This window comes from Chenopodium album, chromosome 4 (genome assembly GCF_948465745.1).
Source record: "Chenopodium album chromosome 4, dcCheAlbu1.1, whole genome shotgun sequence".
Lineage (NCBI taxonomy): Eukaryota > Viridiplantae > Streptophyta > Magnoliopsida > Caryophyllales > Amaranthaceae > Chenopodium > Chenopodium album.
Window position 1 is genome coordinate 65,090,739 of NC_137837.1, and position 16,707 is coordinate 65,107,445.

General features: G+C 35.4%; 1 protein-coding gene across 3 annotated transcripts; it reads left to right on the forward strand.

Annotated features, from left to right (window-relative positions):
- The first annotated feature begins 1,468 nt into the window (after positions 1-1,468).
- LOC145629206 (putative glutathione S-transferase) lies at positions 1,469-12,699 on the forward strand. 3 transcript variants are annotated; one of them, XR_014111600.1, is made up of 4 exons: positions 1,469-1,888; positions 2,744-2,870; positions 11,638-11,698; positions 12,543-12,699. XR_014111600.1 is itself a non-coding variant. In XM_081681752.1 (2 exons), the coding sequence occupies exons 1-2, from the start codon at positions 1,562-1,564 to the stop codon at positions 12,582-12,584; spliced, it is 369 nt and encodes a 122-aa protein (XP_081537878.1). In that variant the 5' UTR covers positions 1,474-1,561; the 3' UTR covers positions 12,585-12,699. The 3 variants fall into 3 exon arrangements, 1 of the variants encoding a protein (XP_081537878.1); XR_014111601.1 differs by having other exon boundaries at positions 1,470-1,888; positions 2,744-2,826; positions 11,635-11,698; XM_081681752.1 differs by lacking the exons at positions 2,744-2,870; positions 11,638-11,698 and having other exon boundaries at positions 1,474-1,888.
- Positions 12,700-16,707: the final 4,008 nt, after the last annotated feature.

Below are 16,707 nucleotides of genomic sequence, written 5' to 3' on the forward strand. Positions count from 1 at the left end.
ATATTGTTTCAAAAAAAAAAAAAAAAAAAAAAGAAATCTCATTAGATAAACCCTTTTTATTTTATCTTAATAATAAACTAGAGCTTTTCATTAATTTTTTTTCCTTTGAAAAGGTAAGATAAATAAACATTAAACATTAGGAATCCTTCTAACTAAAGAAATTCGTAATGTATCAAAAAGAAAATGCAGTGTGGTTCAAGATATTTTCGATTGGGTTTAAATCAGCTTGGGTCACTTCGGATTGGGTAAATTCGAATCGAGTCATCACTTCGGGTATCTATCGGGTCAAAAGTCCGATTTTGATTAGTGTTTGTGTTGTTGTTTAAGGTCCATATCAGGTCTCTATTTTACCAGATCCAAAGTGGAGTTGACTTGCTTTTGACCCAATACTCAAAGCGACTCTACCTATTGTACCCGGCCCGAAATTACCTGATACCAAAAGTCGTCCACCCGATTTACATTCGAATTAGACTCGAATAGAAAATAGCCTTAACCAAACTGACCTGATTATTTTCATATATTTTTTTAAAAAATTTTGTAAAGTGCAATGAATCGGATCCAAGCTTGACCTATAGTCTCGATCCAGTTTTGAACTTGCCTAAAAATTTTAAGATGCACCATGGTGCACCTAGAAATAAGTGCACCACGCCTATACTTTTGAACATTTAGTAAAAAATCTGAACAATTGCAAATTTTGAACATGCAGTAAAACCATCTGAACGTCACAAATTTTGAACATTTTGTTAAAAAATCTAAACAATCGCAATGCATTACGCCTATACTTTTGAACATTTAGTAAAACAATCTGAACAATCGCAAATTTTGAACATTTAGTAAATAATTATGAACATCGCAAATTTTAAACATTTAGTAAAAAGATCTAAACAATCGCAATGCACCACGCCTATAGCCCTATACTTTTGAACATATAGTAAAAATAATATGAACAATAATAAATTTTGAGCAATAATAAATCTTAACAATCTCAAATTTTATATTATTACATGTCACACAAATTTTTGAAAGAATTTTGTCTGACTCGTAATAATTCAATAGGTTTGTAATATAAACTGAACATTTATTGTATACAAAATGAACATTTATTTATAAAATATGAACATAAAAATTGCATGTCTATGTTTAGTTTTGTGACGTGTTCATATTTTTGTTACTAAATGTTCATTTCATTGTAAATGTTCAATTTTATGTGCACCACGGTGCACATAATACTAATTGCCAATACACCTAAAACCCGAAATGACCCGATCCAAATAATTTGAGTTCTTGATGTAGTTACTCGTACCTACCAAAAATAAAAATATTATTATATTCCCACCGTTTTAGACTACTCACCGTTTTAGACTACTGAGTATAAATTTTTGTCCATACATTACATGCCTAAATGTTACGAAAGCGATGGCATCACGGATCAATAACTTGACCCCTATCAGTCTATCACCCTAAATCCCATCTTTTCACCTATATAAAATAAACTAACTAAACCAAGTTCAATAACATGAATCACTCCAAAATAGACCCCACTAAATAAAATCCATAAACAATGTCAAACAATAATCTGTTGTTACTAGAATTCTGGTCTAGCCCTTATTCTGCAAGAGTCAAGATTACGCTACAAGAAAAGGGTGTTGTAGACTATGAATGTCAACATGAAGATTTATTCAATGCTAAAAGCTCACTTCTTTTGGAGATGAACCCGGTTCACAAGAAAATCTCGGTTTTAATTCATAATGGAAAACCGGTTTGCGAGTCACTTGTAATTTTGGAGTACATTGATGAAGTTTGGAATGACAAGTCTCATAATTTATTGCCTGTTGATCCTTATGAGAGGGCTCGATCTCGATTTTGGGCTGATTATAATGACAAGATGGTATGTGTTTTTCCCCACAATCTAACCCAACCCGTCCGAAAGTAATCCGATTTAGATTTTAACATGTATGAGTGCAATGATTTACCATAACTTAAATTTGAAATAAGCCGAATCCGACTTAGTTGAACCTAATCTAGTTACCCGAATTGACACTTATAATTTAAGGTGCAGTGGTAAATTATTGTTTGATTATCAATTGTTAGCTTATTGATAGACTGGATTTGCTTTAACCCAATGTTGTTTAATTTAAAGGAATTAAAATGAGGTAAAAGGATGGAAATTTGTCGGTAGGCACCACTGAAGATATTTGGTGTTAAAGATTAAAATGATTAAAGTAAAGGTATCAAAAGTGTGTGTTTAAACTTTAAATTTTACTCCTTTTTATTTAGAAAGTCATAAGGGTAAATGATATAGACGGGATTCACTCTCGAGCTTTGAGGGTTTTGAGTAGCACTCCTTAAGACTTTAACAAACAACAAATTAAGCTTGTTGATCATCGAAATTTTAAAGTTTATTAAGCCTTTTTTTTTCACGATAAAGATAGGGGGTGCCCCTCCTATTCATGAGGGGTAGGGTGAGGATCAAACCCAGATCACTCATGGGGGAGATGGAGGGATTAACCGTCCTCTGCCCCTTGAATCCTTAATCCTCTTTAGAGTTTATTTAACTACAAATAATTTGGACTCTTTTTATTCAAATCATCAAGAATCATGGCCATTTTATTTTTCATCTTTTGACTAGACGTGCATTAGTGCTTATATATACATTTATATATGATACATTATTTTTCATCTTTCATGTTATTCCTTTTGTTATATATGATGATAATCTCTCTTAAAATCTATCATGGATCAGTTCTTCAATTTTCTCCGCAAGATATGGAGACAAAAAGACGAAATTCAGCAAGATGAAAAGAAGGATGTCAAGAATGTGAATCCTTGGTTTGTATTTCAGTATAACCACGGTATTTATACAACCTAAAGTAAGGGCTTAACATAGCCCGTTAACAACTAAATACAATATATACGGGCATGGCTTAACACCCCCCCCCCCCTCAAGTTGGAGCATGCAAATCACAAATGCCCAACTTGCCAAGTAAATACAAAAATTGTTGCTTGCTTAATGCCTTAGTAAAGATATCCACTAACTGATCCGTGGTCTTCACATAAGCTGGTCTAATAATCCCTTCCTGAATAGCATCCCAAACATAATGACAGTCAACCTCAATATGCTTCGTACGTTCATGAAAGACCGGATTCTGCGCAATATACAACGCCGACTGACTATCACAAAATAAACTCATCGCTTGCGGATGCGAAACTCCTAAACTGTCAAGAAGACCCTTCAACCATTTCAACTCATCAGTGGCCTTAGACATCGTACGATACTCAGATTCTGCAGAAGATTTAGCGACGGTATTCTGCTTCTTAGTCTTCCAAGAAATAGGAGAATGTCCAAGAAACACCAAATAACCTGTAATCGATTGTCTCGTAAGAGGACAACTAGCCCAATTCGCGTCACACCATCCTGTCAAATGTAAGTCACAATCTGATCGCAAAAGAATACCTTGACCCGGACAACCCTTCAAGTAGCGCACCGTACGGAGAGCTGCCTCCCAATGATCTTGACGAGGTTGATGCATAAATTGGGACAAAATATGAACGACGTATGCCAAATCTGGTCTAGTGAAAGACAAATAGATCAAACGACCCACAAGACGCCGATACATTTCGGGGTCTGCAATAGGAGGTGCCTCTGACTTTGCCAGAGTGTGGTTTTGCTCAATTGGAGTACCTGTCGGGCGTGCCCCTAATAAACCAGACTCTGCAATGATATCAAGAGTATATTTCCGTTGGCACAAAAATATGCCTTCCGGACTACGAGCAACCTCAATACCAAGAAAGTATTTCAACACACCCAAATCTTTCATATGAAAACAATCTCTCAAATACGCCTTGAAATCAGAAATCACAGATGCAGAGTTGCCAGAAATCAATAAATCATCAACATACACCAGAACACTAAGATGGACATTCCCTTGATTCAGAGTAAACAGAGAATAATCGGAATATGGCTGTTTAAAGCCATACCTTTTGAGTGATCCTGCTAGTTTGGCAAACCAACAGCAGGGTGCCTGACGTAGACCATAAAGTGATTTCTGAAGACGAAAAACGATTCCTGGTTTGCTACCATGAAACCCAGGAGGTGGCTTCATATATACCTCCTCATCAAGATCACCATGACGAAAGGCGTTATGAACATCCATTTATGCAATTCCCAATTTTTCGCAGCTGCAACCGCTAAGAAAGTCCGAACTGTGACCATTTTAGCCAGAGGAGCGAACGTCTCATTATAATCAATGCCCTCAACCTAATGATTGCCAAAGATGACCAGACGAGCCTTTAACCGTTCAACTGTACCATCAGAATTGTACTTGATTTTATAGACCCATCTGCATCCGAGAGCCTTCTTCCCCTGAGGTAATTCTGCCATCACCCAAGTCTGATTGTCTTCTAATGCTGCAATTTCTTTCTGCATTGCTTCTCTCCACCCAGCATCTTTCATAGCCTCTTTGAAATTACGGGGCTCAGTGCCTACAATTACAACTACAAGAAATATACGGTGTCTAACAGAAAATTTATCGGTGTTCACAAAGTGTGCTATAAGATAGGGAGTACCTGAGGAGCATGGAGTAGGTGAACCAGAAGGACTCGGTGCTTGTACAGTATGTGCGACATAATCCTTATGCCAACCCGGAGCTCGTCGTTCACGGTGTCCACGCTAAAGATCAAGGGAAGTAGTAGCACCAACGCTGCTAACAGCCTCAAGACCACGCTCAAGTGAGCTGCCAGCAGCCCCATCATTGCCCATAAACGAGCTGCCAGCCACAGGAACATCACGGGCAGCAGCAGCAGAATCTGCAGTGGCTGGAGCAGGCTGCCCGTGGCCACTGCCATCAGCCACAGGAGGGTTGCGGAGCTCACTTCCAGCACCTGTCCCATGCGTATCCAACGCATTTTCTGTAGTTTCGGGGTCTGGAACACGAGCACTCTCACTAATTTCCAAAACAGCCTCCAAGTCATCAATAAAATCATGATCAATGCCCACATTATCCTCATTTGATTCAGTCATTGCAATGTTATTTCCGGAATCCTTCACACTAGCAAAAGGGAATTCGTTCTCAAAAAACTTCACATCACGAGACACAAAGATATCACCCGTCTCAAGGTCATACAATTTCCAACCCTTCTTACCATGTGGATAGCCTAAGAAAACACATCTCCGACTCCTAGGTGCAAATTTATCTCCCTTGGCCTTTTGATTGTGTGCAAAGCAAAGACAACCAAAAACACGTAACTCATCAAAACTAGGTTCTTTACCAAATAAAATCTCAAATCCTTCTACACACGTTAATTGGGAAGGGACCCTATGCTCAACTTACAAAGAAGTATGTTGACTTATACATTAATGGTAAACCGAATGATAAGTATTATTATGATGAACAATGGATCCCTACTGTGGACTACCTTGAGAAGGCAATGATGGAAGCCAAGCGAGACTTTGACTATAACCTGGATGATGAGGAGGAGGATGAGCCCCAGGAAAGTGAAGCTCGTGAGAGTCAAGGGGAAAATAGTAATTGAATTATCCATTTATTTTTTAAAAGCTACGTTTAGTTTATTTTGTTAAAATTTTTATATATTAGTTTTACAAATAAAAGCTAGTTTCTTATGACTAGGAACTATAATTTTGGTTTATTTGTAACTAGTAGTTTATTGAGCTATTTAGTACTAGTATTTCAAAGACAATTTTCATTCTCTTCTGGTTTTGCACTAAAATAATTTTGATTAATATATTTATACCTTGCTATTTTATGATTATTAATAAAAAAATCAATTCATTTTTTTTTTCGGTCTATTGTATTTATATAGGACAAAGCTCTTATTTTCTTATGCTTACTTTAGTCAAGCCTAGTAATGACTTGGTCGGGTGATAGTGAAATCACAAAGCAATGCGCGAATTTATAGTCTAATGCTAAGTTGATGCATTATTTGGTTTGGAATTTGGCCGACTCTTTGAATGTTATTGAGATTTAATAAATCGCTTAATTCTTGTCTCTATATGTGCTGCTGTGTTACATGAAAGCATGTCGCGGTTGATGATTTAATTGCAATTCACACGATCTAAATAAGTCGTGTTAAAATGTGTATGGTGGTAACACCAGTGTTGAATTTGTGCAGACTGTGTATGCAAAATTACCACGTTTACACCAGGTCTCGTTGGAGAAGAATTGCACAAATGGCTGAGACTCCTGAACAACTTGCTGCTAGGTTAAGAGCTCTTGAGCAAATGAACCAGAACCTTGGAATGTTGTTACAAAACCAGCTGAATAACAACAACAACCACAACAATAATGACAACGACCCTCAAGCTGCTATGGCTAAGAAACTTGCTGCATTGAAACCTCCGCTATTTATGGGGAAGGAAGATCCCATGTTGGTTGAGAACTGGGTACGTGACTTTGACAAGATTTTCACTGCTGCTGGTACCCCTGATGCTCAGAAGGTGGATCAAGCCACATTCTATTTACGTGAGGCTGCTGATATTTGGTGGGAAAATGAAGGAGCCACCATAAGAGCTCAACAGAATTTTAACTGGGATGCTTTTAAGACAGCAATTAGGGACCGTTTCTTTCCTGAGCATATCAAGAGGCAGAAATACAGTGAGTTTAGTAGGTTTAACCAAACAGCTGGTATGAGTGTGCAGGAGTATGCTGAGAAATTTAATGAGTACGCAAGGTTTTGTCCTAATGTAGTGCCTGATGAGAGATCCAAGGCTTAGAAGTTTGAAGATGGACTGACTTTTAGGATCCAAAAGAAGGTGATTGGGGCTGGTACTGTTGCTACTTATAAGGAGGCCTATGATAGAGCTTGTAATATTGAAAGGATTTTGAAACGTGAACAGGAGGTCAAGGATAGGCATAAGAGGAAAGGAAATGGGGAGAGTTCATCGAACCCTCAAGGTTATGACAAGAGACCACGCCTAGGGGGTAATAGCAATGGGAATGGTGGAAATGGTCAGCAGGGAGGTCGTAACAACAACAATCAAAGCAATAATCATCGAGGCCAGGGACAACAGAATCAGCAAGGATCTCGCAATCGACCATGCCGTAAATGTGACAAGAGTCATCCAGGACGTAACTGCAATGGAGATTTGCTTACTTGCTTTGAATGTGGGGAGGTTAATCACAAGAAATTTGAGTGCCCAAAGAAGCAGAATGGCAATAATCAAGCTCAGAATGGGCAAGGTAACAACAATGGCAATAAGGGAGGTGGTTATGGGAGGAACTCAAACTACAACAACCGCTTCAACAACAACAATTCTCAGGGCCAAAATGGCAATGCTCAATGAGGGAATGGCCAAAGCAACAACAATGGCGGAGGAAACAACCACAATGGCAATGGTAGGACCAGTAATGGAAGAATCTATGTCATGAACCAGAGCGAGATTGACTCTAATGCCGACGTTGTGACGGGTACTTTTCTCATGAACTCAAAACCTGCTTATTTACTTTTTGATTCTGGGGCATCTCATTCTTTTGTAGCCACTTCTTTCGTGAATAAACATGCTTTAAAACCTTCATCTTTGTGTCAAACCAACATAACAATTCCTTCAGGGAGGTAGTTCCTTGTAGATCCCTATACCAAGACATTCCAGTTAACATTGCTGGAACTGAGTTGCTTGCAAACCTTATTTAGTTTGACTTAACTGACTTTGATGTGATATTGGGGATGGATTGGCTTAGTAAATATAAGGCTAGAATTGAGTGTCATACCCAAAAGGTGTCTCTTAGGGGGCCAAGAGGGAATAGAATCTCTTACCAGGGGGTTGTGTCAAAACCAGGGATCAGTATTGTGTCAGCCATGACTTTTCATTCTTATATCCGAAAGGGATACCCTATTTATTTATGCCATGTGCAAGATGTGAGTGTAGAAGAGAAATCCATAGAAAACATTCCAGTGGTGAGAGAATTCCAAGATGTGTTTCCAGATGAAATTTCAGGGATGCCGCCGGTTAGGGAGATGGATTTCAAAATAGACTTAGTGTCTGGGACTGGAGCTATTTCTAAAGCACCATATAGAATGGCACCAGCAGAGATGAAAGAGTTGAAGGTACAGTTGGAGGAGTTGCTGGAGAAGGGTTATATAAGGCCAAGTGTGTCACCTTGGGGAGCACCGGTTTTGTTTGTGAGAAAGAAGGACGGATCCTTAAGGTTGTGTATTGACTACCGAGAGTTGAATAATGTCACTATAAAGAACAAATATCCATTGCCTAGGATCGAGGACTTGTTTGATCAGCTTAAAGGTGCTGGGATATTCTCACAAATTGACTTGAGGACAGGATACCACCAGTTGAGGATAGCTGAGGAAGATATACCAAAGACAGCATTTCGCACAAGATACGGACATTATGAGTTCACTGTTATGCCTTTTGGACTCACTAATGCGCCGGCAGCTTTTATGGATCTCATGAATAGAACTTTTCAGCTATATTTGGATAAATTTGTGGTGGTGTTCATAGTTGATATTTTGGTGTACTCGAGGGATAGAGAAGAGCACGAAGAACATCTAAGAAAAGTATTGGAGATTCTTAGAGAGAAGAAGTTATATGCCAAATTTTCAAAATGTGAATTTTGGCTAGAGAAGGTAGCATTTCTAGGCCATGTGATCTCAAAGGAAGGAGTTGCGGTGGACCCATCTAAGATTCGAGCAGTTTCTGATTGGCCAAGACCCAAAAGTGTGACCGAAGTGAGAAGTTTCTTAGGGCTTGCTGGATACTATAGGAGATTTGTACAAGACTTTTCGAGGATAGCTCAACCATTAACAAATTTGATGAAGAAAACTACTAAGTTTCAGTGGGATGAGAGGTGTGAGCAATCTTTTCAAGAATTGAAGCGAAGACTCACCTCAGCACCAGTCTTAACCTTACCATCAAGGACCGAGGGGTTTGAAATCTATAGTGACGCATCTAAGAATGGCTTTGGGTGTGTACTTATGCAACATGGGAAGGTTGTAGCTTATGCATCAAGGCAGCTCAAACAACATGAACAGAATTACCCTACTCATGATTTGGAGCTAGGAGCGGTAGTGTTTTCTCTCAAGATCTAGATACACTACTTGTATGGTGTGAGATGTAAGGTGTATACGGACCATAAGAGTCTTAAATACATATTCACACAGACTCATTTGAACATGAGGCAAAGGAGATGGCTTGAGGTGCTAACCGATTACAACCCAGACATTCTGTATCACGAAGGAAAGGCGAACAAGGTAGCTGATGCTTTGAGTAGGAAGACAAGTCATACAGTGAACTTGATGATTTTAGCCAAGGAACTTTGTGAAGAATTTAGGAAGTTGAACTTGGAGGTTATAGAGTATGACCAAGTGAACGCTCAGTTGAATGCAATGTCAGTCAAACCTACCATATATGATGAGATTCGTGAGAAGCAAATGTTAGATGAGTGGTTGACCAAGGTGAGGAAGATGAAAGAAGAAGGAGCGACAACTGAGTTTGATGTTGATGATAGTGGAACAGTGAAATACAAAGGGAGATGGTGTATTCCTAAAAATGAAGATCTCAAAAGGAAGATTTTAGAAGAATCTCACAACACCCCGTACTCTGTACACCCAGGATGAGATAAGCTCTATAAGGATCTTAAGAAACATTTTTGGTGGCCAAACATGAAGCGTGAAGTAGCCGAGTTTGTGGCAAGGTGCCTTACATGTCAGAAAGTGAAGATACAACATATGAGACCTTGAGGGAAGCTGCAATCGTTAGATGTGCCAGGATGGAAGTGGGAGTCTATCTCTATGGATTTTGTGATGGGATTACCACTTACAAGGGCATCAAAGAATGCTATTTGGTTCATAGTTGATCGTTTAACGAAAACAGCAAGATTCATAGCAATAAAGGATACTTGGAATGTGAATCAGTTGGCAGCTGCCTATGTGAAAGAAATTGTGAGACTACATGGAGTTTCTAAAGATATTATTTCAGACAGAGATCCAAGATTTTTATCAAAGTTCTAGGAAATGTTTCAGCAAGCACTATCCTGAAGTTTAGCACAGCATTTCACCCTGCTACAGATAGACAGACAGAGAGAACAATTCAGACCTTGGAGGACATGTTGAGAGCTTGTGTGATGGACTTTGGCGGAGCATGGGACGAAAGATTACCTATGATCGAATTTTCATACAATAATAGCCATCATGCGAGTATAGGAATGGCACCTTATGAAGCGTTGTATGGGAGAAAATGTAGGAGTCCCTTGTGTTGGAGCGATATCAGTGAGTCTTTGACTTTGGGGCCAGAAATGATTGAAGAAACAACGAAGCAAGTTAGGCTTATCCAGGCAAACATGAAGGCAGCTCAGGATCGACAAAAGTCATATGCAGACCAGAATAGGAGAATAGTGGAATTTGAAGTTGGGGAAAAGGCTTTACTTAAGGTTTCACCTACCAAGGGAGTCATGCGGTTTGGTAGAAAAGGGAAGTTGAGTCCTAGATACATTGGCCCGTATGAAGTATTGAAGAGAGTTGGAGAGGTAGCATATCAACTAGCCTTACCCATGGAGTTAGCCAATGTTCACAATGTTTTTCATGTTTCCCAACTCCGAAAGTATGTTCATGACCCTACCCATGTTATCCAACCCGAGACTATTGAGATAGATGAGACCTTAACTTTCGAAGAACGCCCTGTGAAAATTCTCGACACCAAAACGAGAAGTACCCGAAATAAGGCGGTAAAGTTAGTTAAAGTCCTATGGTCTAATCAGAATTCTGAAGAAGCAACTTGGGAAGCTGAGCATGATATGAAAAAACGTTACCCGAAACTTTTCGACCAGGTATGCCAAGTTTCGAGGTCAAAACTTTTAAAGGGGGGTAGAATGTAGTACTAACTTATCTTTTATCTTCATGTGAGACTTTTTGAGAGCTAATTTTAAAGTTAGAGGACGAACTTTCGTTTTAAGGGGGAGTAGATGTAATACCCCAAATTTTGGAGTATTAATTTTGGAGTATTTTTTTTAGTCAACGATTTCTTTTCAAAAATAAATAAACTTTAAAACTAATTATTATTATTATTATTTTCGGATTTGATAAAAAAAAAAAAAAAAAAAAAAAAAAAAAAAATTGACTTTGGATAATTTACAAAAACTGATTTTGCATACTGGAAAAAAAAAAATTGGCAAAGGTGGATAAAGGCTGATAACAAAATCAGTTAAAATTTTGATCCTATCCCATGAACTTTCTAGACTCTCAAGATTGATTTATAAATATATGTTTCATCTTTCTAATACTATCATTACGATTTCAAAAAAAAAAAAAAAAAAAAAAAAATTTCGAAGCCGAAATACCGACTTTGGAAAGCAACTCGTCACTTTCCTCATTGTTGGGTTTGATAATTGATCATTACTATCTACTTTATTTAATTACTTACTGATCTTCTCCTTGGTCCACTTAATTAGACTTTGTGGTGGATGTTCTGGCTCTTGGGTTCGAAAGTTTGGTAGGTGATTATGATGATGATGATATAATATCTCACGTTTGACTCATCAATTAGTTCATCTAGTTGTCTATTTTTGGGGTGATTAGACTATGGGTGGTGACAAATCAATTTTACGCTCAATTCTTTTTTTTCCGTTAGTCGTACAATTATCTAATTTAGGCTATTTATTTGTCTATTTGTTGACGGAGGCTACTAGGTGATCATTCCGGAGTTAATTACCTTGAATTTTTACGCACAATCAAGGTAATTTTCAATGTCCATCATCTTTAGAATCCCGTTAGGAAATTATTTTGAAATATTATTTGTCAAATACGTGCTTATGTAATTATATGTGATGAGTGTGTTATCGTATGTTATTATGGAATCATATATTATATATGAGTTTTCTATTTTGTGTACTAGTATATGTAATTTCGAAAAAAAAAATATGATTATTTGTTATCGTATGAGTTTTTTTTTTAAATATAATCTTGGGTATTGGATGATTGATTATACGTGATTGATGGTTTATATGTCATGTAGGATGACTATGGTCTAATAATACTGAAATTGAAGTGTTGTTACTTGAAATTAAATTGATTTGTGCAATACTTGTGTACAGTGTAATTGGATGATATAATCTAATAAAATGTACAGTGAATTTTAATTTAAGAAGGGAAATGAAACCCGAAAGGGTGAAAAACAGGTTGCCCACTAGTAGTGATGGTTGCTACTAGTTGGTTTAATTTATTGTATATTGCTGTTAGTCTTCCTCCTAATCACTGGGTATTAGTGAGGGGTGTGCACACTAGGGACATTCTGTTTTATTTTATGGCCAATTGGGGTGACGCGCGACCCTCTGTAAAGTAGGTGGTGACAGGGACTAGTCCCGGCTTACTGGCGTTCTCTTTCCCTTTCTTAAATAAAGTAATAATATGTTATGTGACTATTTGAACTTGGTTGAGTATTAAAATATTTATGAGACTATATTATGTATAAACTGTTTTAAACTAAAATTTATTTATTTTACAGGATGGAGTTGGAATTACTCAGTTTATCTGATTTTTGGGAGTCTTCTCTCTTTTCTTGTTTCTGATTTATTTTGCAGGTTGGTAGAAAGGGTACTCGGTTACGTGTGAGGAGACGTTAGAATAATCACGTAGCTAAGACAATTTAGTTTATCCCCGAATTTAATTATTTCCTCTCAGTTATTGGTTTCAAATAATTGCAGTTTTTGATGTAATGACTATTTTATTTTGCCACAACTTAGACCACTTAGGCCCCGTTCTTTAGAGCTGCTTTGCTCTGCTCTGCTCTGCTGAAATCTGCTTTGCTCTGCTTCAATCTGCTCTGCTTTGCTCTGCCCTGCTCTGCTCTACTTAAAATTAATACCTAATATTAAATTATTATAATAATAATTAATATTTAATAATAATAAATAATTAATATTTAATATTTAATAATAATAATAATAATAATTAATATTTTATAATAATAATAATAAATAAATAATACTTAATAATAATAAATAATTAATATTTAATTATAATAATAATTAATACTTAATAATAATAATAATAACAATAATTAATTATTGATATTTAATAAAAAAAATAAAAAAAATAATAAATAATTATTAATATTTAATAATAATAATAATAAATTATTAATAATTAATAATAATAATAATAATAATAAGAATAATAATTAATATTTAATAATAATAATAATAATAATAATAATAATAATAATAATAGTAATTATACTAACATTAATAATAATATTTGTAACTAATAATATTAATTATAATAACAATAATTGATTTTTATAATAGCAATTAATATTAAGATAATGACTAATATTTAAAGATAATACTAATTATTAATTTTTAATAATAATAATTAAATAATATTTAATAATAATTATAATTAATATAATAATAATTAATATTTAACTTTAAAAATTTAATGATTATAATAATAATGCGATAATATTAGTAGTAGTAGTAGTAATAATAATAATAATAATAATAATAATAATAATAATAATAATAATAATAATAATAATAATAATAATAATGATGATGATAATAATAATAATAATAATAAAATAATAATAATAATAATAATAATAATAATAATAATAATAATAATAATAATAATAATAATAATAATAATATATGCTCTGCTCTGCTCGGCTCGGCTGAAATCTGCTCTGCTCTGCTGAAATCTGCTCTGCTCTGCTTTGCTTTGCTCTGCTGAAATCTGCTCTGCTCTGCCCAGAAGCTCAAAAGAACAGGGCCTTAGTTATTTTAAATATTATGTTATTTTTGCTTTGCATTTATTTTCTACGGAAAATAAGTGTAGCAGTAACACTTCCAGAGTTCGATGGTTGGGTTTTTGAAAGTTAAAGGTTACACTTATTGTTTTTAAAGACTCGAATTTTGGGGGTGTTACAGGCAATATGAAAAAACAAAAAAAGAGTTTACCTTTTCTTCAGGTCACCGGTAATTTGGACCTAATAAAAGAAAACACCCCCTAAAGTTAGGATTATTTAGGAATAATCGATAGTTGGGATTAATGAAAGTAAATGGCTCAAAGTTAGGATTAATAATTACAAATTTTCCAAAAAATAATTGTTTAAGTGTAATGAACGTGATCAAAGAACATAAGAGATGTACATAAAAAGAACATAGAGAGTGAGGTATAGCTCAAGTGGTTAGAGCTTCCCTCCCGATTCCAGGAGATCCTGGGATCGATTCTCACCCTCGCCCTTTGTGGCTCTCTAAACACAAAAAAAAAACATAAAAAGAACATAGAGCTCTTAATAGCAATTAACATAACACTATATTTTTATAAAGAACGTACTGTTAAATAATGTTTTTTATCTTCATGTTCTTTTATTGTCAATATAATGTACTTTTAATTGTGACATAATGTTAATTGTTTAAATAATATTATCTTGTTCTTTATTAATATTCTTTATTTTTTTTTTTGGCGAATGAAATATTCTTTATAAAACATCTATATATTCTTTACAAAACAACTATATGTTTTTCATATATACAAAAACAACATAAAGATGAATGTTCTATATAAAACAACTATATATTCTTTACAAAACAAGTATATGTTCATTCCGCTTTTTTTTTTTTTTTAAATGATTAAATATCCAAATGTACCACACAAAGAAAATCTAACATATAATTTAAGAGTCATTTCGATGAGGTTGCAACAAATCCCCAATCCAGCTTTCTTATTCATTCCCGCCTAAATCTAAATCCCTCCAACAAAAAAACTAATTTAAATTTTTAAAAATTAAAAAAAAAATGTACACCTAAAAATCTAAAATCCCTCCAACAGTTATCAGATTTTAATTTCGAGAGAGAGAGAGAGAAAAAAAAACAAAAAAAACCTAATAGATAAAAAAAAAAACAAAATCTGACAGATTAGTTTTACAAATTTGATAACTGCACACCTCCACTCTTCATCTTCCCACTTATCTTGCCTAACCTCCCCTAAATTCAACAATCACAATTTACAATCCCCTCATTAATCACAACGCCTCTTTCTATATAGTGAATTAGTATGAACCGTCAAGTTGCTGAAATTTAATATTTTATTAGGTTAGGCCTTCTCACTTTGCAAAGTATAATCCTCGGTACACTCTGCAAACTATTATAATCCATAGATTTTATTATAATTCAGAATATATCTTTTTATAATGTTATATTATTATTATATATAAAATTTAGGAAATTTTGAGTTTTACCACCAAAAAATTTCAACAAATTGTTTTTTACCACCTACTATTTTCAAACTTTTATTTTACCACCAAATAAAAAAATTAAAGTTGTTTTTTACCGCCTTTACCCAATTCCGGTGACTGAAAAGTGTTGTGGGGCCCACCCTTTTTAATTTCCCTCCAATTTTATTTACACCCACCCCGATTTATTTCTTCTGTTGATTAACCCCAACCAACTTCATTTAATTCCTCTAACTTTCTCACCTTCCTCTCATTTAGTACTCTGAATTTCACTCCTCTTCTCACTCTTCTGACCCTAAATTTTTTTTCCCATTTGAATTTTGCTGTTGATGTTGGAGTAACGAAGAGGTGGCATCACATAAACCCTACAACTCAGCTTCAATTCGTCACTTTCAACAAGGGGGGACCTAAAGTGTTGGACTTTACTGACATAGATTCGAGATTCTGACAAAGCAAGGTACTTTTAGCATCTTTTAGCATCTTTACTGTAGTTAGTGTGTGTGATTGTGGTGTAATTGTTGATTTTATATGCTAAATATGGGGTGTTGTGGACTTTGTGTTGATTAACCCTAAAATTCGAATCTTAGACATGTGTGGATGCATTATGCTGTGATTACTGTATAATAAAAATTAGGGTTATATATTGTTGGTATGTGGATTTACCATTGAGTCTGTGGTCAAGCTTTGACCTGATTGATAAATTAAGTGTTTAAAGACTTGTTTGCATTGAACACTGTGTAAAGTATCAGTTACATTAATTAATGAATTATTTGGGACTAAATTGAGTTATGTTATGTTTATGTGTTGTGTGTGTAGCAGAATGAACAAAGTCCAACTTAAACTGACATTGGGTGGTACTTTTATACCTTCTTTAATTGGGAAAAAAAAGAAAAAGAGGCTATTAAGCTGGGATGGGGGATGGGTATACTGGAAGAAAAATGTGAATCCCTCCCAGATTGATGTGCATTTTATAAGAGAAGTTGCTGTCCAGTTTAGTTGCTGGTATAGACAAAAGGGGAGGACATTTACAACTGGTAAAAGGGAGTTGGTGAACAGTGAAGAGATAAAAGGATTGTTAGATACAGTGAACAGGGAGGGAGTTATTGAGGTGTTTGTCACAAGTGGGGAACCAATCCAGGCCACTCCCATTACACTTTTTCATATTTATGATGGGAATTCTTTGAGTGCAAAAGAAAGAAATAAGTTGAGTAAAGATCCATTTGTGCCCAAATTAAAGCCCAACCCAGTTACTTCCAGCCCAACAATAAAGGCCCTTACTGAAGAACCACTTAGGAGAAGCCCTAGATTATCTGTTAAAGGTAGGGATAAGGTTGATGTTGATGATGCAGCAGCTAAGAGGTTTAGTGCTACAGATAAGGGGAAGGGAAAACTAGTTGAAGAGGAGGTGGAAGGTAGTGAGAGGAATACAGTAAGTAGGGAGTTGTTTAAGGATGGTGAAGGGGACTATAATCTTTCAGATTTGTCTGATAGTGAGCTTAGTGACCCTG

What these genes read in the sequence shown, in the direction of transcription:
- LOC145629206 (XM_081681752.1), top strand. Translation starts at nt 1,562, where the DNA reads ATGTCAAACAATAATCTGTTGTTACTAGAATTCTGGTCTAGCCCTTAT. An exon ending in CTGATTATAATGACAAGATG is followed by an intron (nt 1,889 to 12,542) that starts GTATGTGTTTTT and finishes TTTATTTTGCAG; the next exon opens with GTTGGTAGAAAGGGTACTCG.